At 25.2% G+C, this 17,870-nt stretch overlaps 1 protein-coding gene across 1 annotated transcript in view; it reads right to left on the minus strand.

Annotated features, from left to right (window-relative positions):
• The window catches only part of LOC114124785 (glycosyltransferase 25 family member), a 67,512-nt gene that overhangs the window by 8,399 nt on the left and 41,243 nt on the right, over window positions 1-17,870 (minus strand). Inside the window, exons 6-7 of the mRNA XM_027988154.2 lie at window positions 7,400-7,474; window positions 7,269-7,326 (exon numbers count right to left, since the gene is read on the minus strand). Coding sequence (XP_027843955.2) covers window positions 7,269-7,326; window positions 7,400-7,474 — 133 coding nt within the window. The remainder of the gene's footprint in view (window positions 1-7,268; window positions 7,327-7,399; window positions 7,475-17,870) is intronic.

Raw genomic sequence — 17,870 nt, forward strand, 5'->3', positions numbered from 1 at the left:
AAAAAGCTTAATGTACTAAATTATTTTTTAGTTTTTATACTTAAATTTGAAAAAACATATGAACCTAATTATAATCAGTTATTAAATTAATGATAAAATAATTAATAACCATTAATTTTAAGTATGCAAAAGTATTTTCTCTTTAATTATTATGGATTAAGAATTGATAAATAAAAAGTAGTACATTGGTAGCTAAGCATAAAATACTAAAAAAATATGATTTTTTATTAATTTAGGAGGAACATTCGTTTAAAACTATTATGATATTGCTACCAAAGGTAAAGTATAAATTATTGGTAGATTATTACTACTTTGATATATATTCTAAAATACACGCTAAAAATTAAAATCATATATCGCCATACCAAAGCTAAAAAATTAAAATTATCATACATATTTTGTAGATAAATATAAACAATATATTAGGTGAATAGTTACTACAATATTTTTAGTTCTTACTCAATATGATTTATATTATTTCCCTTCAAAAAAAAAGAAAAAAAAAGAAAGATAAAAAAAGGTTTTCCTAAACACATTTTTACAAAATACATAGACTTTTAAACTAAAATACGCTTTATATGCAAAAAAAATTTTTATGAATACTGTTTTATAACAGTTGTCTATATTTTTATCCTCGTCGAACAGCACGTAACTCAGGAAATGTATGTAAAAATATACAAATCTGAACCTGATTATCTTTATGAAAGATGAAAGCATATAAAATACAAATTATTTGCCAAGAAAAAACAATTTAATTCGTGTAAAGATTAATTCAGAATTATCACATACACTATTGAAATAAACAAATAAAATGAACAATTATTTCATTAAATATAACATTAAGGAAGTAACAATAATGATATTTGTTTAATTAAAAAATTATTGTACTAACATTTCAATAATGTTTATCTAAATGATAATCATCTGTTGTAGAACTGATATTAAATGGGCCATACTTTACTATAGATGTTGTTAAAGTTTATACAAGTATACGTCAAAGAACAAAGATACAAAATGAAATTTTTAAAAAATATGATGGCATTCTGTTATAAAGCGTGATATTAGCTGCTAAATAAAAGAGTAGGTAAACTATCGATAAGTTCGAGTTTATAAATCCACAGACAAATGTAGGTAAACGAATGTAAATAATAATTACATTTTTAAAATTTTGAGATTTTTTTTTTTGTACCACTTAAAGAAGGTACTGTGAAGATACAAATTTATGTTTTCAAAACAAGAACCACATTTTTTACTGTAAACCATTTAGTAGATAAATTTTGTGAAAATGTTGATGTACTGAACCAAATTTTGAACAAAAAATTAATTCAACTTTGTGCTCTACGAATAATAAGTTCCATGATCATAAGCTTTGAAAATATGGTGCTAGAGTGATTTGAATATTTTTATAATATTTAATTTAATTATATTAATACTTCAACATTTACAATTTATAAAAATGCTTCAAGTATAACAAATATTATATCCAACAAAGAGGGCGCTATCTTAACGTTAAGCATTCGTAATTAACTATAATAATGATATGCTTCTAAATTATTTTATACATCATAAATCATAATAGGTATATGATAAATTCTTATAAAAGAAACATGCTACTGAATATTTTTTTTATTACGTAAAAAAAAAACATTGAATCATCGATATTTTTTATATAGGTTTTTATATTTTCAGAATCAAGTGGTATCTGTATATTGTTATGTTTTTGGATACTAGGCAAGGATAAGATTACATAAAATCGGTAATGCTATAACACCTTTATTACCATATTTGTTGTGTTTTTTGGTTGCCTAAACAAAATCATTTACATTTCTACGCTTGCGTTTTTTAAAATGTGTACTATATGTGTAAAATCATACCATCTAAGTTAAAAAAAAATAATTGTATAATCAATTGAAAAAAAATACACTTTAAAGATGCTGTAATGAGGTGAGCATTTTTATAAATTATAAATGTTGATAGATTATAAAATAAAATAAAATATAAATATTCAAATCACTATAGAAAATTACTTATATTATATTGTGATTATAGTATATGATTATATATTTTTAAAAGAGAAAGTCAGTGGTCTACTCGTCTGTCACTTATTAGCTTATTAGCTTATTAATATCTTGTATCAAGTTGTAGTTGTAACGGGTACGAGATTATTATTTTTTTTTTGAAATTTAGTATTATTAGTAATTAATTGAATTGCAAATGTGATAAAATAATTCCAATATACTTAATTATTGGTTATAGAGGGTATTTATTCATATATTATACTCATGCTATAGACTTCGGAAGTTCTTTGAAAACAATAGTTTGTCAATGATTATTTCCACACGATTTCTGCCCATTGAAATTATACATTTTGTTCGCCCGGGCGCTTTTCATTTCAACAATAAGTTTCACCTATCAACGATTAGCACAAACTAATATAAACAAAATCATTCGTAGTTTGTATTACATCGTTTGTTCTTTGAAATCCTAAATCTTTCTTATTAGTACTACATATAATATTTAATTAATACAATATTATAAACCAACATCTGGATTCCATTGGCCACGTTATTATAACTCACCACGTGGTATGAATAAACTGCCTATACTCGCTTAACCTTAGTCTTTTGTCCACTTAATAATTTGATTAAAATCATTGTTTGAAAAATCGTTTATAATTTTTTTTTGTCAATGTTAAAACATATGAGTTTAAAAAAAAAAAAATCATCAATAATTTAAGAAATACCAACAAATCACGTATAATTTAAAACTAACACAAGTTTTTTAATTACCTAGTAATTGCATTATAACTAAAATTATGAACACTATATAACAATTCAATCTTAATCAATCATCTCGCTTCGTTCACGTCAGAGTACCTAAATACAACACTCGTAATATCTTCTATCAACATATATACATTAAAGTAAATATAGGTAATTAAGTTCATTCGAACAGAGTTTAGATTAAAATAAATCGCTTACTCAAGTTATTTCTTGTCTTCCAAAAATATATTTGTACTGTGATAAATTTTTTTCATTAAAATTAAATCATAATTATTGATTTTTTTATAATATTAGCACAAAGTAATTATTTAACAATATTTGTTTTGCAGTATACACCATATGATAAAAATATTAAATCATTTGTTTACTTATCAAAATTTGTTAAATAATACTATATAACTTTATAATTATTATAATTTTCTTTAAAATTAAAGTACTCTTCATAATATATAAACACATAAAAGATTAAAAAATTAAAAAATAGAAAACATTTTGAAACATAATAATAATCCGAGTGCACTACTGAGTAAGTAATGTTATGCGTTTAATACTTTTATAAGTTATTACATAGATTAATATTAAATGTTTTTGTAAACTGCTTTTAAACAATAACTCGCAAACTCAAGAATACACAACGGTATAATATAAATAAGTTCTTTATAATGTAGATGAACATGCTGGTAAAATTATATACCACTGATTTATATCGTAAAACTTATAAAATTATATAGTAGTATACCTTTTATCAATATTACATTACAACATAATATTAATTTAATAACATTAACATGCATAGAATATAGGTTTATCATACTAATAAAATAATGTTATTTTTTAATCGTTTAATAATTTTACTTAAAAATGTATTGAATAAATATTAATAAAATTGAACTGAAAAAGAAAATTCCAAATCAATCTAAATCCAAGTTTTCAGCTTATTCGTTAAAATAAGTACCTATCCACACTCATGTGGTGGTATCAACTAAAAATAATTAAGATACACCATATGGTTATAATCTTTCTATAATATTAATACAGTTAACAATAAATATTAAACAGAATAAATAAAAATTATAAAAAAACATAAAATGTGTGTAACTTTAAAACCTATACAACTACCTACTTCAAGATAAGCGGTTACAAACATGTAGGTAAATCACAAAACATCTATTGATCTCTGTTTGAAGTACCCATATAACTTTAAAACAAAATATATATAGGTATATAATGATATTATATATAACTTAAAAATACACAGAATGCGCTTTCTCTTGTTTTATACGAATTGGCCTCCGATAAATATTGTTAAATTCTTGAACTGCGCTACTGTTAGTTTTAGAACTGTATATACGATAGTATACACTAGTACAAACCTTATAAATTACTATAAACTTTAACCTTCGTATAGTTTCGTGAACTACTGTGGTTTAACATGAAATGATGTAAAATAAGAAAGCATACATTTTATATAAATTTTAGTATAGTATAATACTATATTAAAGTAACAGATTGTATTTGTGAAATTTTATTACAACCGATAACCAAATTTGATTTATCTTATAAACTGTAGCCATTTCCTACATTTCAATACTATTTTGTACATCCTAAAATTAAATTGTATATTATACTGAATAATGCTAAACCGTATAAAATTTCATTAAAATATAAGAAAGTTATATATTATGGTTAAGTTCATTCAAAGTACATTCTTATAAGACCCATAAACAAGAAAGTCTTTTGTTACTATAATAGTTATATATAATGCTTAGATTGTTTATTCGTTATAAATATTTGATTAGTGTAAATAGTATATAGCACGATGAAACATACTATAAAATCTAAAATTACATGTAAATTATAAACGAGAAAAAGCTCAATAAATAATACTACTAATTTTAGATAATTCTATAAAAATTAAATTTTTTTTCTGTACAATAAGATATTTAATGAAATAAAAAAAAGTTGAAATGTTGGGAAACATCAAATGATATAAACATTTAATAGTTAAGTTTCTAGTTATTTAATATTATGTATCTATTTTAACTAAATTATGGTATATATAAAAGACATGTATACGTGAACATTATATTTATGAAATTTTCTTATATAGGTATTAAATTTAAATTTCTAATTTTTTCTTATTTTACACGGTTAAAATATAATCAGTACAAATAATACCACAACATTTTAATTTTATTCTCCGTTGTAAGTAATTTAAATATATTATAAGTCAATTACTTTGAAAATAAAAATAGGTACAAACCAACGAAGTAACTAGTAACTAAACATTTTTGGGGTGTATTATTTTCGACTTTTGCTCAAAAAAGGGGAAAAAAATTAAATAAAGTAAATGTAAATTAAAACATTCTTCGTTTCACTAAAAAAAAAATAATAAAAATGTTTATTAAAAACCATAATATTATTTACGATTTAGATAATCGGACAATTTTATGTAAGCAAAAAACAAAGAAATAATATAAAAGTTTATTAAATCATTTTTTTTTCAATTTGTAAACTACAGAATTGTTAATATTTAATGTTTAGAGTGTATGCCGACTGCAAAATATTCATAATCATTAAACATGCTCATTGTAGTGAAAGTTCATAAATAGAAGTTTGCCAATAAATTATGACTACGGTATAAACATACAATATGATATTACATAATACATTCCAACTGATTAGTACGTATGCGCGCGTACTTTATTACACTCGTATTATAAAATCACAGCTATAGTTGAAAACTATTTTACTGTAGTGTAATAAAATGAACCATAACTATTTTGTGAATCTAATAATGACCAGAAAATATATGATTTTGGCTAATATATACATCGGAACGTTGTATTGCATTTATTACATTACATTATGTTACAAAAATACGCCTCATCGATAAACGCATTTTACTTTCAATCTGAAGAAATAGAAAAATATACAAAGCGCCGTAATATATCCTAGTCTTTATATTACATACACACCTACATAAAATCTATTGTAGTTTTTTTTTATATATTCTTTTCTATAGATAGACCGCTTTTCTGTCAATATCTATAGGCGTCCGGACTACACCGTCGTGAAACCGTTGTTATACTACTCTATAGTAACCAACCTATTCCACGTGAATGCTCACTTGTCTGTATGACATCACGTAGGTACTTCTCTGAGATTTATTTGTAGTTTGAACACAACGAACTCTCAATTTATAAGATGCTCTCGGGTTTGTTCAAATTTATTTTTATCAGCTTCAATTTGTAAGCTAATCACTACACAGCCGAAAAGTAATCAACTTTTTATATTTACATAGAATATTGTTTAGAAAAAATAATCAGCTTTGAAAAACGAAAATAAAAATATATAGATACCACGATTAAAAAATAAAATATAAGAATATAAAAAATGGTAAAAATGTAATTGTATTTTTTTTTATTGTAATATGTTTTTAAATATTATTTTTTAATTCTATTATATTATTTTAAATATATATATATATATATATATCCAAAAATGATATTTGTTTTTAAGATGTCGAGTGTTTACTGTTAAAAGAATCACTCAGTACGAAATATACATATGAGTAGCTCGCTCTTGATTTTATTCTAAGATATTTCTTTACCTCGTATACTTAGTACCCCAACCTACACATCCATCTATCAACGAACGGGCGTCTTTATCGTTCATCTTTTGCCCGACATTTGTCGAGTTTTATTTTCGACGGTACAATATCAACGGGATGATGGGTTTACGATAGTTGAAAAAATCCAAAAGAAACTTACAACTGCCATGCCCTGTTTTGTCTCCGTGGCGACAATATCATTGTTATCGACAACTAACCAACGATAGACATCGCGTGCTATAACTAATATTTATTTTACTGCGAGTTGATTCGAGGCTCCATAAAAACACAGTAATAATAATGAATTTACATACAGTGATAGAAGCAGGGACTTAGATGATAAGTATTTTTAACGCCATTCACGAAACGGCATTATAATAATAGTATAATTCAATACGAAACGGGAGGGTAGATCAATATTATGAAATATATACGAAACAATAGCAATTTGCTGAAACAACTATTATCGCTTATAAAACGCTATATAACTAATATTGTTTATTGTATAAATTTTTATACCATTCAATTATTTTTACACTCGATTTTCGTGTTTATATAATATATATAGATACAAGGTCTATCACTATCATTTGACATATTCAAATGTAATTTTAATATAAAATTGCCATATCTCAACAATATACACCGTGTATATTAATCATTTATTGCGTTTTAATATTTTATAAGTACTAAAATTTTAATATCAAATTAATAATCGAAAGTTTTTTAAAAGATTTGCACCTTATGTCGTATTCCCTAACAGAATATTTATTAAATATATTATTGCTATGCTAATCGTAGTAGGTATATACAAGACAGACTCAATAATAACTTAATTTAATTTAACTAAAGATTTAAAAGAGCAATATTACCTTTGCCCAAATTCTGTAATGGCTCATGAAGCATCCAATCTCTCCTTTAGTAATTGGCCTATAAAAGACAACAATTAAAACATAATTAAATATAAAACGTTCTTCAAAGCAAAATAATAAAACTAATTTACCGTTTATAATAGGGATCTTTATAACCAGGCATGAGCCTCACGCCCATAAACTCCAAATCCGTTTCGGTCAGAGCTCTGAAAATAAAAATACAATTAGTTTACTTAACGTTATCGGCGTTACCGCATTCAATAATTTAAGAAATTGGGGTAAATACTATAAAGGTATATTCCAGATTACTGACATTACGCTTTATTTGCTCTTATAATGCGATTCAATCTATCAGCAATTTATTTCACTATTTTGGGCATTTCTTAAAAACGGTAATTTAATGTGACACTCTCGAAATTTTCTAATAGGAATTGAGAGAGATATTTTTTCTATTTATTTCAAATTATAATAATTCAAATTAAAAGCATTGAAATGCGTGTTTAATTTTGGTTATCTTAAATACCTATTTATAGATAATTAATATTATTCATTATTTTGTACTTAAATTTTTTGACTTCAAAAATCTTAAAAAAAAATATTCCAGCTAAAACGAATTCATCCCATTATTTTAAGAGCTTAAATCTAATAAAATACCTAAATTGGTTATCGTAGAAGACACTCAATCCTTGTGGTTGTAACCACACATCAAATACACGTTGGTTTTTGAATAAAAATATCGACAGCTCTCTATAATAAATAATATTATACAGCCACCTTTCTTGATATTTAAAGAGCTTTCGGCAATGTATGGCACCAATATCTCTTTTAAAATAAAATCTAGATTCTGCTAGAAAGGATTTTTCTAACAATTTAATCATATCTAACTAAACGCACTTTTACATTTCGTATTGAATCGAAGCTACGTAGCTCCAATATAAGCTGATGTTCCTCAAGAAGCACTTATGGTACTTTTTCTCTATAATAGCTACTTTACTTTTCTGATCAACCCTAGACTATGAATATAATAAATCAATTTTATTCTTCCTCATAAACCTAATAACTGTGATTAAAAAAATAAAAGTAAATTTAAGTAACGTGCAAACCGCGTTTCAAAGTACACATAACCTTTTTATAAAGAAATGGAAGTGACCTAATTTATAATAGTACAAAAATACTCAATTCACTTAAGACTAAATACATTAATAAATAACATTCAACAAACTTCTTAACTGGACCCCATATTTACATGAAAAAAAGAATAGCATTAAAAAACAGAAACCTTATGCTCCATAATCTATTATCAAATTATATGTACCATTACCATGCACAACTTACTAAATATTTACAAGCTTCTTCTTAAGTCAAAATTAACAAAAACTAATAATTATTATTTTTTTCTTATAATACAAATAATTGTATATTATATAATATATTATAATATATACATTATACAACGTTAAAAAAAGAATCAGACAATTTAGTTAATCCATTCTAAGTTAAGATATAATATATTTAAAAAATACACGCATAATTATATATATATATATATAAAACCTTTAAAATTATTTAAGTATTTTAAAAAAAAACACTTAAATATATAATAAAATATTAAGATTTTGTTTTGACGTGTTTATTTTATGCAATATTTACTCAAGGTGACTAACTCGCTGAATGCATTTTTCACCCATCGACAAATAATATAATGAATATTATCATAATTTAATCAAATTATAGACATTTTGATTTATTTTCTCGCTTTGAATAGAAACTTAAACAACTTTAAATGAATGTGCTCAAGATAAAACAGAATTACAAATTTAAAAAATATGTGCAGTGAAAGAAAAAGAGCTTTAAATATGTGAAAACTTGATTTATTTTAATTTTAAGGTGGAAAAAATAATTTATACCGAGAGGGAAATTGAATGGGATAAGTAGTAACAAAATGAAATATCCAACAAAATCCTTTTATTAATTACAAAAGAAAATAACGTTAAAACTATAATTATTTTTATTTTTAATGAATTGTTTACAAAACTTTAAAATTAATTTTTCGTTAAATCATAAAAAAGTAAAACAACAATAAAAAAAAAATAGACAAGTGGGCACCACTCTACTGTACAATATATTATACATATACGTATCGGAGTGGGTCACTATAATAGATAAGTCAAATTTGAATTCAATGATATATCATTGTATAATTTTACCATGTATAGAAAATAATAATTTACATACATGGTGAAAATTACAAGTTTCTACGATTATGACTGTTATAATTTTTTGAGTTATAACTTATAACAAAATAAAGAAATCAATTTTATAAAAAAATTATAGTTTTTCGTAATTTTTTTTAAGTATTAGGAAGCTTTTATTTTTGGCCATCCTCCCCTCAAGTTCCAACTTGATCCAATTTGCTAACAGAAATAGAACTCCTAAAATTGAAAATCAAAATATTTTTCCACCTCAAAAAGTGATGATGGACACAAAAGAAAAAATAATATAAATTAAAAACGCACGTCATATAGTAAAGTCAATATATTAATCGCTCTGTTTAGAATCTATAAAATCAACAAAACAGAAAAATTGAAGAAACTTAAGTTTGCTCTAATAATAAAATTATATAATTATACAACGTCAGTTATATAGTTTAAAGTTTCTTAAGCAAACGATCCAAATTATAAATGGATTTAAACTTCAATTAACCATTTCATTAGGTATATTTTATATTTAACATAATTGTAATTGTAATAAATATTTTAGTAAGATATTTTTAATTTATGAATTCTGAAACTATTTAAACGACATATAAAATATAATAAAAATATATTCACGTATTCGGATCTTATTAATAGTTAAGAACTAAAACATAAAAAAAATGTACATGTCAAATTCTTAAAAAAAGACAAAATGACATAAGTTTTAATAAAATATTAATCTAGATTAAGGCAACACAACACTTAAAAACTTTAAATTACTCTTGCATAAAAAAAGTTTGTCTATATTTATAAACATTGTTTTTATATCTTACATTGATTTTATAAACATATAACCTACTCGAAAAAAAAATCCTCGACATTTATTAGGCAAATATAACGAATATTAAACTCAATAGTGATAAAGGATTGGGTAAATATTTTAGGTGCAACATATCGCATACTGACATACTGCGGTTCAAATATATTATATATGGAAACAGATTGTACCACACGATAATAAAATAATAGAACAACATAAATCATAGGGCAGTTGGCATCGTAGACAGTTTTAGCTTGTATATTTATCACTCTAACGCGGAGGTTTAAATTTAAAATTATGTCCGTAACGGAAAATGTTATGTCACTACAAACATAATATCGTTAAAATATTCACAGTTATTCTTTTGATTCACTTACGCTAAAGATTATCAAAAATAATTAAACTTAGCATAAAATATCATCTTGTCCGGAAATACTTTGAATAATACTCCAGTAGAAATGTTTTGTTTTGTTTTATATAGTTAGTCAGCATGAATATATTACAAGTTATATAAATCATATCATATACTATACCCAAAATTTAAATTATTTTCGCATAATGGTACCTTTGGAGTACAATCATAAACATCAACTTAAATAAGTTTGATTTTATATAGTACCATACACATGAGTAAATTATATAATTTTAAAACATTAAAATAATTACATACACAGCATACTAATTAAAATAAATAAAACAATTTAAAAATTTAGTTTTTATTGAGCAAAAAATATTTTAAAAATTTAAAAGAGAAACACTTCCGTGAATACAAATTACTTTTGCACATGGTGCAGTCAACGTATGATTTGTATAATATCATATAGTCTGTATGTATACAAATCAAACATTTTCACAAGCCATTTTAAATATATAAAAAAAATCCAAATATGACTGTCACCCTTAAATCCATATTATAATGTTCCCTGTCGAACGCAATTCAAACGAACACATTTGTAATTCATATATGCACAATAATATTATTTTATTCAATCAATAATGTTATAATTTAATTTGTCTAAATTTTAGTTGTGAAGTTGTTAGTAAAATACACACTCGACTGGTTACATTATTCGAGTGTTTAGCATTCGTTGGCGCGACCCAAAACGTTAAAAATCGCTTTAAATTTATGTAAAAACACACAAGAGTTCAATACACGAGTTATGGATTAGATAACACAATTGTTTTTTTAGAATATAAAATGGAAACAGACTCAAATTTTGATTATTACTTTTAGATTAACGAAACATATATTTTTTTAATGCTCGACAGAATTATTCATAATTCCAAACTAAATGCAAAGTTATTAGTAATTTAAAGATTAGCTTTGTTAGCCTTTGTTTAAATATAATAACTAAATAATAAGGATATACCACGATTAACCGAGTGAACAAATTAATAATTGATGTCAACACAGCATTTATTATCTCACCCACTTTCGTACGTGTTAAACATAATTATTATGTGCAAAGTTTTACCATATACTATTAGGTGACTTAAATTAGTAGGCGTTTATTTACCTTTTGCATTTGTAAATGTTGTATAATAATGTAAAACGACCTAATAAAAATGATTTTGTATAATATTTCATTCCTTCCAAAATAAAAAAAAATTCTAAATTCAGTATTGACATTTCGTTATATCAACATCGATTTTTCAATTGGAAATTTAATATTAATAACATTATAAACTTTCAACGTTTACCTAGATATAACGGTAAGACCATTTATGATCCGAAATAATAAACTAAAAATGGAAAATAAACAAGAATTTCAAAAGTTTACACCATTGTGTGGTTATTCAACTGTTAAGATTTAAATATAATTTTAAATATGATATTTACGTTTACATTACATAATTCGTGTTTAATTTACTTATTGAATTAAAACGAACATGTTGAAATAAATTAAGTTATTGTAATACAATATTTGTGCCAAAACATACATAACAAAACAAAACATGATAATACCTAGGTATTTATTATCTATAAACGATGCGGCATAAATAAGAGGAATATTTATGAAACAAATGTGTGTTAATTACGGCAACAGTGCCAGATGCTGTTTTTGACTTTGTACATGCAATAGGTACGTTAAAGCAAAATTATTATTAAATATGTCTTATTGTACAATGTAAGAAGATTAAAATACTCGTGTTCGGTTACGCAAAATACACTTAATAATTTATTATTATTATTATTATTCCAGAGTGTTTGAGTACAGAAAATACAAAAACAAAGATAATAAATAATGTGAAACTCGACAGCAGTAGAAAGAATTGGAGAAAAAACAAGCGTAAGCATGTATAAATTGCATTATTCTTATTTTCCAATGATTGTAGTTAGGTTTACTCTAAGAGCAAATAGTTTTTGACTCGGTATTAGCACGCACATCTTGAGAAGGGCAAGGACAATAAAGTTCACTCTTCGACTCTCCATTTTACAACATAAGATATTATGATAAAGCTTTATTAATAATATCGATCTTATTATACAATTTATTACATATTTCATACATCGGATAACTATACACACGATAAATATGACATGGCCCATAATGTCTGCTAATATCGCCAAGTAATTTAAATAATTTTTTTTTATTTCATGTATATACTAGAGAATTATGTTATGATTATTGAAGCGAGCATAAAAAGTTTAAAAATAAAAGTTAATTCTATCGGTAAGGTACAACGGAATAGGACGTTTAGAATGATTCGATTCTGAAAGCAAACATTATTTCAAAAGTATATGAGTACGTAGAATTACCTACTATAGAGCAAATCAATTAATTTCAAAAATCAAACAAACTTCTCAAGCCGATTATCTATGTAAAATTGTGTATTATATTATAGTTCGACACCGTACGATATGAAAGCGTAAATATTTGTTTATTTTGGTCAATAAAACACAAAAGCAAACAGTTATCGATAAGAAATTATAATATTCTAACACAAACCAATCATTGGCCTACTGAAAACAAGGTTTTATTCCAAATACGCATTATTCTTATCAGCCGATATTATTATTTATTGCCAAAACGGTCGGTTTACATTTTGCCGTTTCGCCCGGGTCACATTTTTCTTAAACGTATTAAAAACTACACCACGTCACCACATATAATACAACGCACAGATAATGTCGTGTCGACAAAACGTTTTGCAATATCTTATGATTGATTTTTCTTTCAGCGTGACGTTCTCACCATGACGCATCGAGTCTTAGATCCCGAGAGGAAAAATTATACTCAAAACGCCTTCACGGTTGGACAAGGTTTACGAGGGTGTATTCGCATCACATCTATGCTCACGAATTTTCAAGCAAAATGATCGACTCATATTATGCCCGTACGTACTATACGTTCGGGGTGTTTGAACAACCGTTTACTCGTACGTCGAAAAAATGTGGCGTATTCTATAATATATTCAGAGTGATTCACCAAGCATAACGCTCAACACCGTTTTATTCTCCAATCATGCATTTATTCAAATTCCGGTTTTCTGAATTATTAACTAGGTATATATTTAAAGGTAATATTTTCAAATACATAGATTTCGTTATAGGCATTGCAGAGTATTTTGTGGAGATGTATTTATTTTTTTTTTTCAAACGAGAACCTAACTTTTCTTAAAAATATCAATGCATCTAGATCAACATTTGTAAAATATTCTGAGTTTTTTTTTAAACTCTAAGTCGACATATACTAATTAATGGTGATACGATTTAGATAATTTGAAAGATTTGATGATACAACAACTATAATAATTAATATTTATTAATATCTATTTGTTAAAAACTTCTAATTTTTAAAAAACGTCTGAACAATAATAGTACTTACCTACTCCACGAAATATTGCATTCTAGGTATGTTCAATTAATAACCATAAGCTGATTTATATATTACAATCATTCTATTATTACATGTATACATAGGTATACATTTTTTTTTAAATAAGAAGGAAAAATAAGTGCACAAAATATAAACGATGGAATTTTTTTAAAACGTGACATACACACACCGTGCGATGTTAAGTAAAGTTCTACTCACATATATAAGGTAAGTAAAAGTATAACGTAAGTATATATGTATTAGTATAACCACAACAACACACAATACCTGTATTCTGTCTGTTGTATAAGTATAATATATTTATGTGTATATAATATATAAATCAATTTCACCGATGGAATAAAAGAGAGAAAAAAGTGGCGACAAGTGACTATTTTCTTACATTATAATATAGACGGTTTTCTTTTTCTTTCGCTCTTTAAACATTCGTTTCGTGTTTGAGAAGGATTTAAGACGTATATGCAAACATTTCAACGTTTTTCTGGACCCAACGGAATTTTGTCGAAAGAGTTATTATTTTTTTTAAAAACATTCTCGCGTTCTAAAAAAACAATTGTAGATGGCGATGATACGAATACTTATTCACGTCTCGTGACTCTAGTGTGCTATAAACGCCGTGATATACTCGATTGGGGTGAAAGGTGGGACATCAACGGCTCCCCTCGACTGGAAGGTTTGTCGGTGGTGGAGAGGTGGTCCTAAATATATTATATACATGAGCAAATTTTATCCTCGACATAAGTAATTTGTACCAGTGCGGTAAGTATTAAGTACCTATGTATAAATATATTAAGCATTACAAGTGTGTATGTATTGTGTATGTATGTGTATAAATTTATGTATATACCTACTACATGATGTTAGTAGATAGTCGTAGAGAGCGTACCACCTGGCACGAGGAAACGTGTTTAGCGACTATTATCAATTTTGATCTCGGAGCTTAATTTCCAGATAATAATAATAATAATAATATTGTGTTGGTGCCTTTAAAACGATATGTTCAATGACACCGACACAGGATGAGAATAATGTACTAGTAACCTAACAGACACACCCGTCTTATTTTTAATTGGCATGCTTAGCTTTATCATCGTACAAAAGTTCAACAGATGAATATCTCAGAAAATAATCAGTTTTAATTGTATATGCTCAAACCTGACATGACACTAAGAAACGGATACTACGATCGCCATTAACATATACATTATATTGTAAGTTGGAAAGCAAATGTTTTACCTGATACATCACTTTACCTGTTTAAAACAAGACTAAAACAAAACTTATGAAAATTTCAATGCTTTAAATTGTATATTAAATGTACATTGCATACACTAATAATATTCTTTAAATTTTCTTTTTTAGTTAACAAAAATAAAATACTGGAAAAATGCTATATAAATAAAATATACAATGTAAAAGCGTAGGTATATACGATAAAAAAAATATAAAAAACTAAAATAATAAAAAAAAGCAGTAACACACAATACAACTCTAATTTGGATGTGGGGGCTTCTTTCCGACGCATTAAATAACGCACATTCACTTAGACATACGTAGCGGAAATCATGTTGTATAGAGCGTTACCTATATTTTACAGTTTATTTTTAGTTTTTTGTTAATTATTTTCAAAACAAACATTTTTCATAAAAAATTACATTTAGACATTTTTAATTCAAATTATTATTAAATTAACTGACGAATATTATAGACATTGAGAATAAAATTATATCTTATTAAAATCGTGTTTTTATTTTATAAAGATAACATATTTGTATATTTTATAATACATTTAACGTTCATAAAATTCCAATTGACACTTATTGTACAAATAATAAATTTAACCAACAATCACACTAATAAATTGTACATTTCAAATTATTAAAAATCATCGTCGTTTATAAATATTTAAAAACCGTGTAAAAAAATGCATAGACATTAATTTTTATTATCTATTTGTGTGAGTTTTATTTATTTCATAGAATATAGATCAATATATTGATGAGCGAAAGTGGAATAAAATGAGCAAAACAGTAAAAACTAAAAACAACACATAAAAATATGCATCAATACTTATACGCAGAGTGATTCATCAAGCATGCTCACCCCTATTTTTCATTTAATAACGAATTGATTCAAATATTGGTTTCTGTAATTTTTAAATATATTTTATTTTAATTAATATGTCTAAAATTTCAAAATTCTAGAGATTGTTTTGTACCTACTTAATATGGTGAATACTGTGGCAATACAAACTTTCGTTTTTAAATAATTAAATAAGAAAAACTCCCAAAATCTACTCGATTAATTTTTAATTTAGGTACGTCAATTATTCGCTAAATAATTTTCAGTCGAAAAGGAGGACTGTCGTTTAAAAAACATAATTTTTTATCTTCACGCGACACTTCTCAAATAATACAAAAAAAAATCTCAAGAATTTGAAAATATTATAGTTTATTGAAGAATTTAAACAGGATGAACATGTTAGGTGAATCATTTTGTGTGTAAAAGTGTCATCGTTGTATACATCATATAGATTACCAATAAGACCAATATTACCACTATAAATTCGGAAAATATATACGCTTAAACAGTATTGTACGTTTTTTATTCGATGCTGACAAATTACATTGAACAAATAATTTATCGTTTTATATAACGACTTAGTACTTTTATGCCAAGTTTAAAAACAAATTGTACCAATATATACACCGAAAACTTAAATTATAGTAAATTCACGCATTGTAGGTTATTATATAATTCGTTAGATGAACATTTTTTTTCAAAAAAATGTACTCCTTTGTTAATCTAAGGGTATAACCAATAATAAACACTTCCATAAAAATAAAATACGAGAGATCTTCATTGAGTGGTATAATTTTAATCTCGAAAGTTTTCTTGGGGATTCTTTAATCGAACAAAATGTAATTTTAATCCGTGACCGTAATTAATATTTATACAGTTAACTGATTCAAATTAATTTCTATAGTAAGTATACGAACACGAGTTTGTTTTTAGTGAATATGAGTTACAATTTATTATTAAACGTGTTAAGGGCCGATCTGTCATTATGAGAAATTTTCGGATATTGTTCACAATGCCCTATATAAACACGTGCCAAGTAATAAAATATCGATAATTCCTAGCAGTGCTCAGTAATTTGACTCAATGACCATGCTGTTAAACGGACCACATAACTAATATACCTAATAAGAAGTAGAACAGTTAACGCGACCCCAAGATCGATCATAACTGTTATACGCATTACCAATGATGGTACACCAAACACAAGTATCGTTTTAGAACCTATTCTAACTTATTGCATTTATTACGTTTTAGTAAATCAGATATGCCAATCATATGTTACGCTTTTAATTAAATTCTGAAGTGCTTATAAGATGAATTACGACAAATTATTGATCATATAACTGAAATAATACACTTTTGATACTTATGATAATTACATTAAATCAACACAAAGATAAGGAATACATAACGTACTATAATTGTATTACATATCAATTTCATCAAATCGCTAATTTTTACTTCTGTTGTAAGTAAATATTACTGTTTAACTTGTGCATAATACTCAGATGACTCGTTAAATATTATTAATTTTTACATATTAAGCGAGCAAACTATTCAATAATATGAATAATGTTGATAAGAATATTTTGTCATAAATATATTGTACAAAATTCTAATATATAAGTACATATTTAAATGACATTGATCAATCACTTAAAAA

Source organism: Aphis gossypii, chromosome 2 (genome assembly GCF_020184175.1).
Source record: "Aphis gossypii isolate Hap1 chromosome 2, ASM2018417v2, whole genome shotgun sequence".
Classification (NCBI taxonomy): domain Eukaryota; kingdom Metazoa; phylum Arthropoda; class Insecta; order Hemiptera; family Aphididae; genus Aphis; species Aphis gossypii.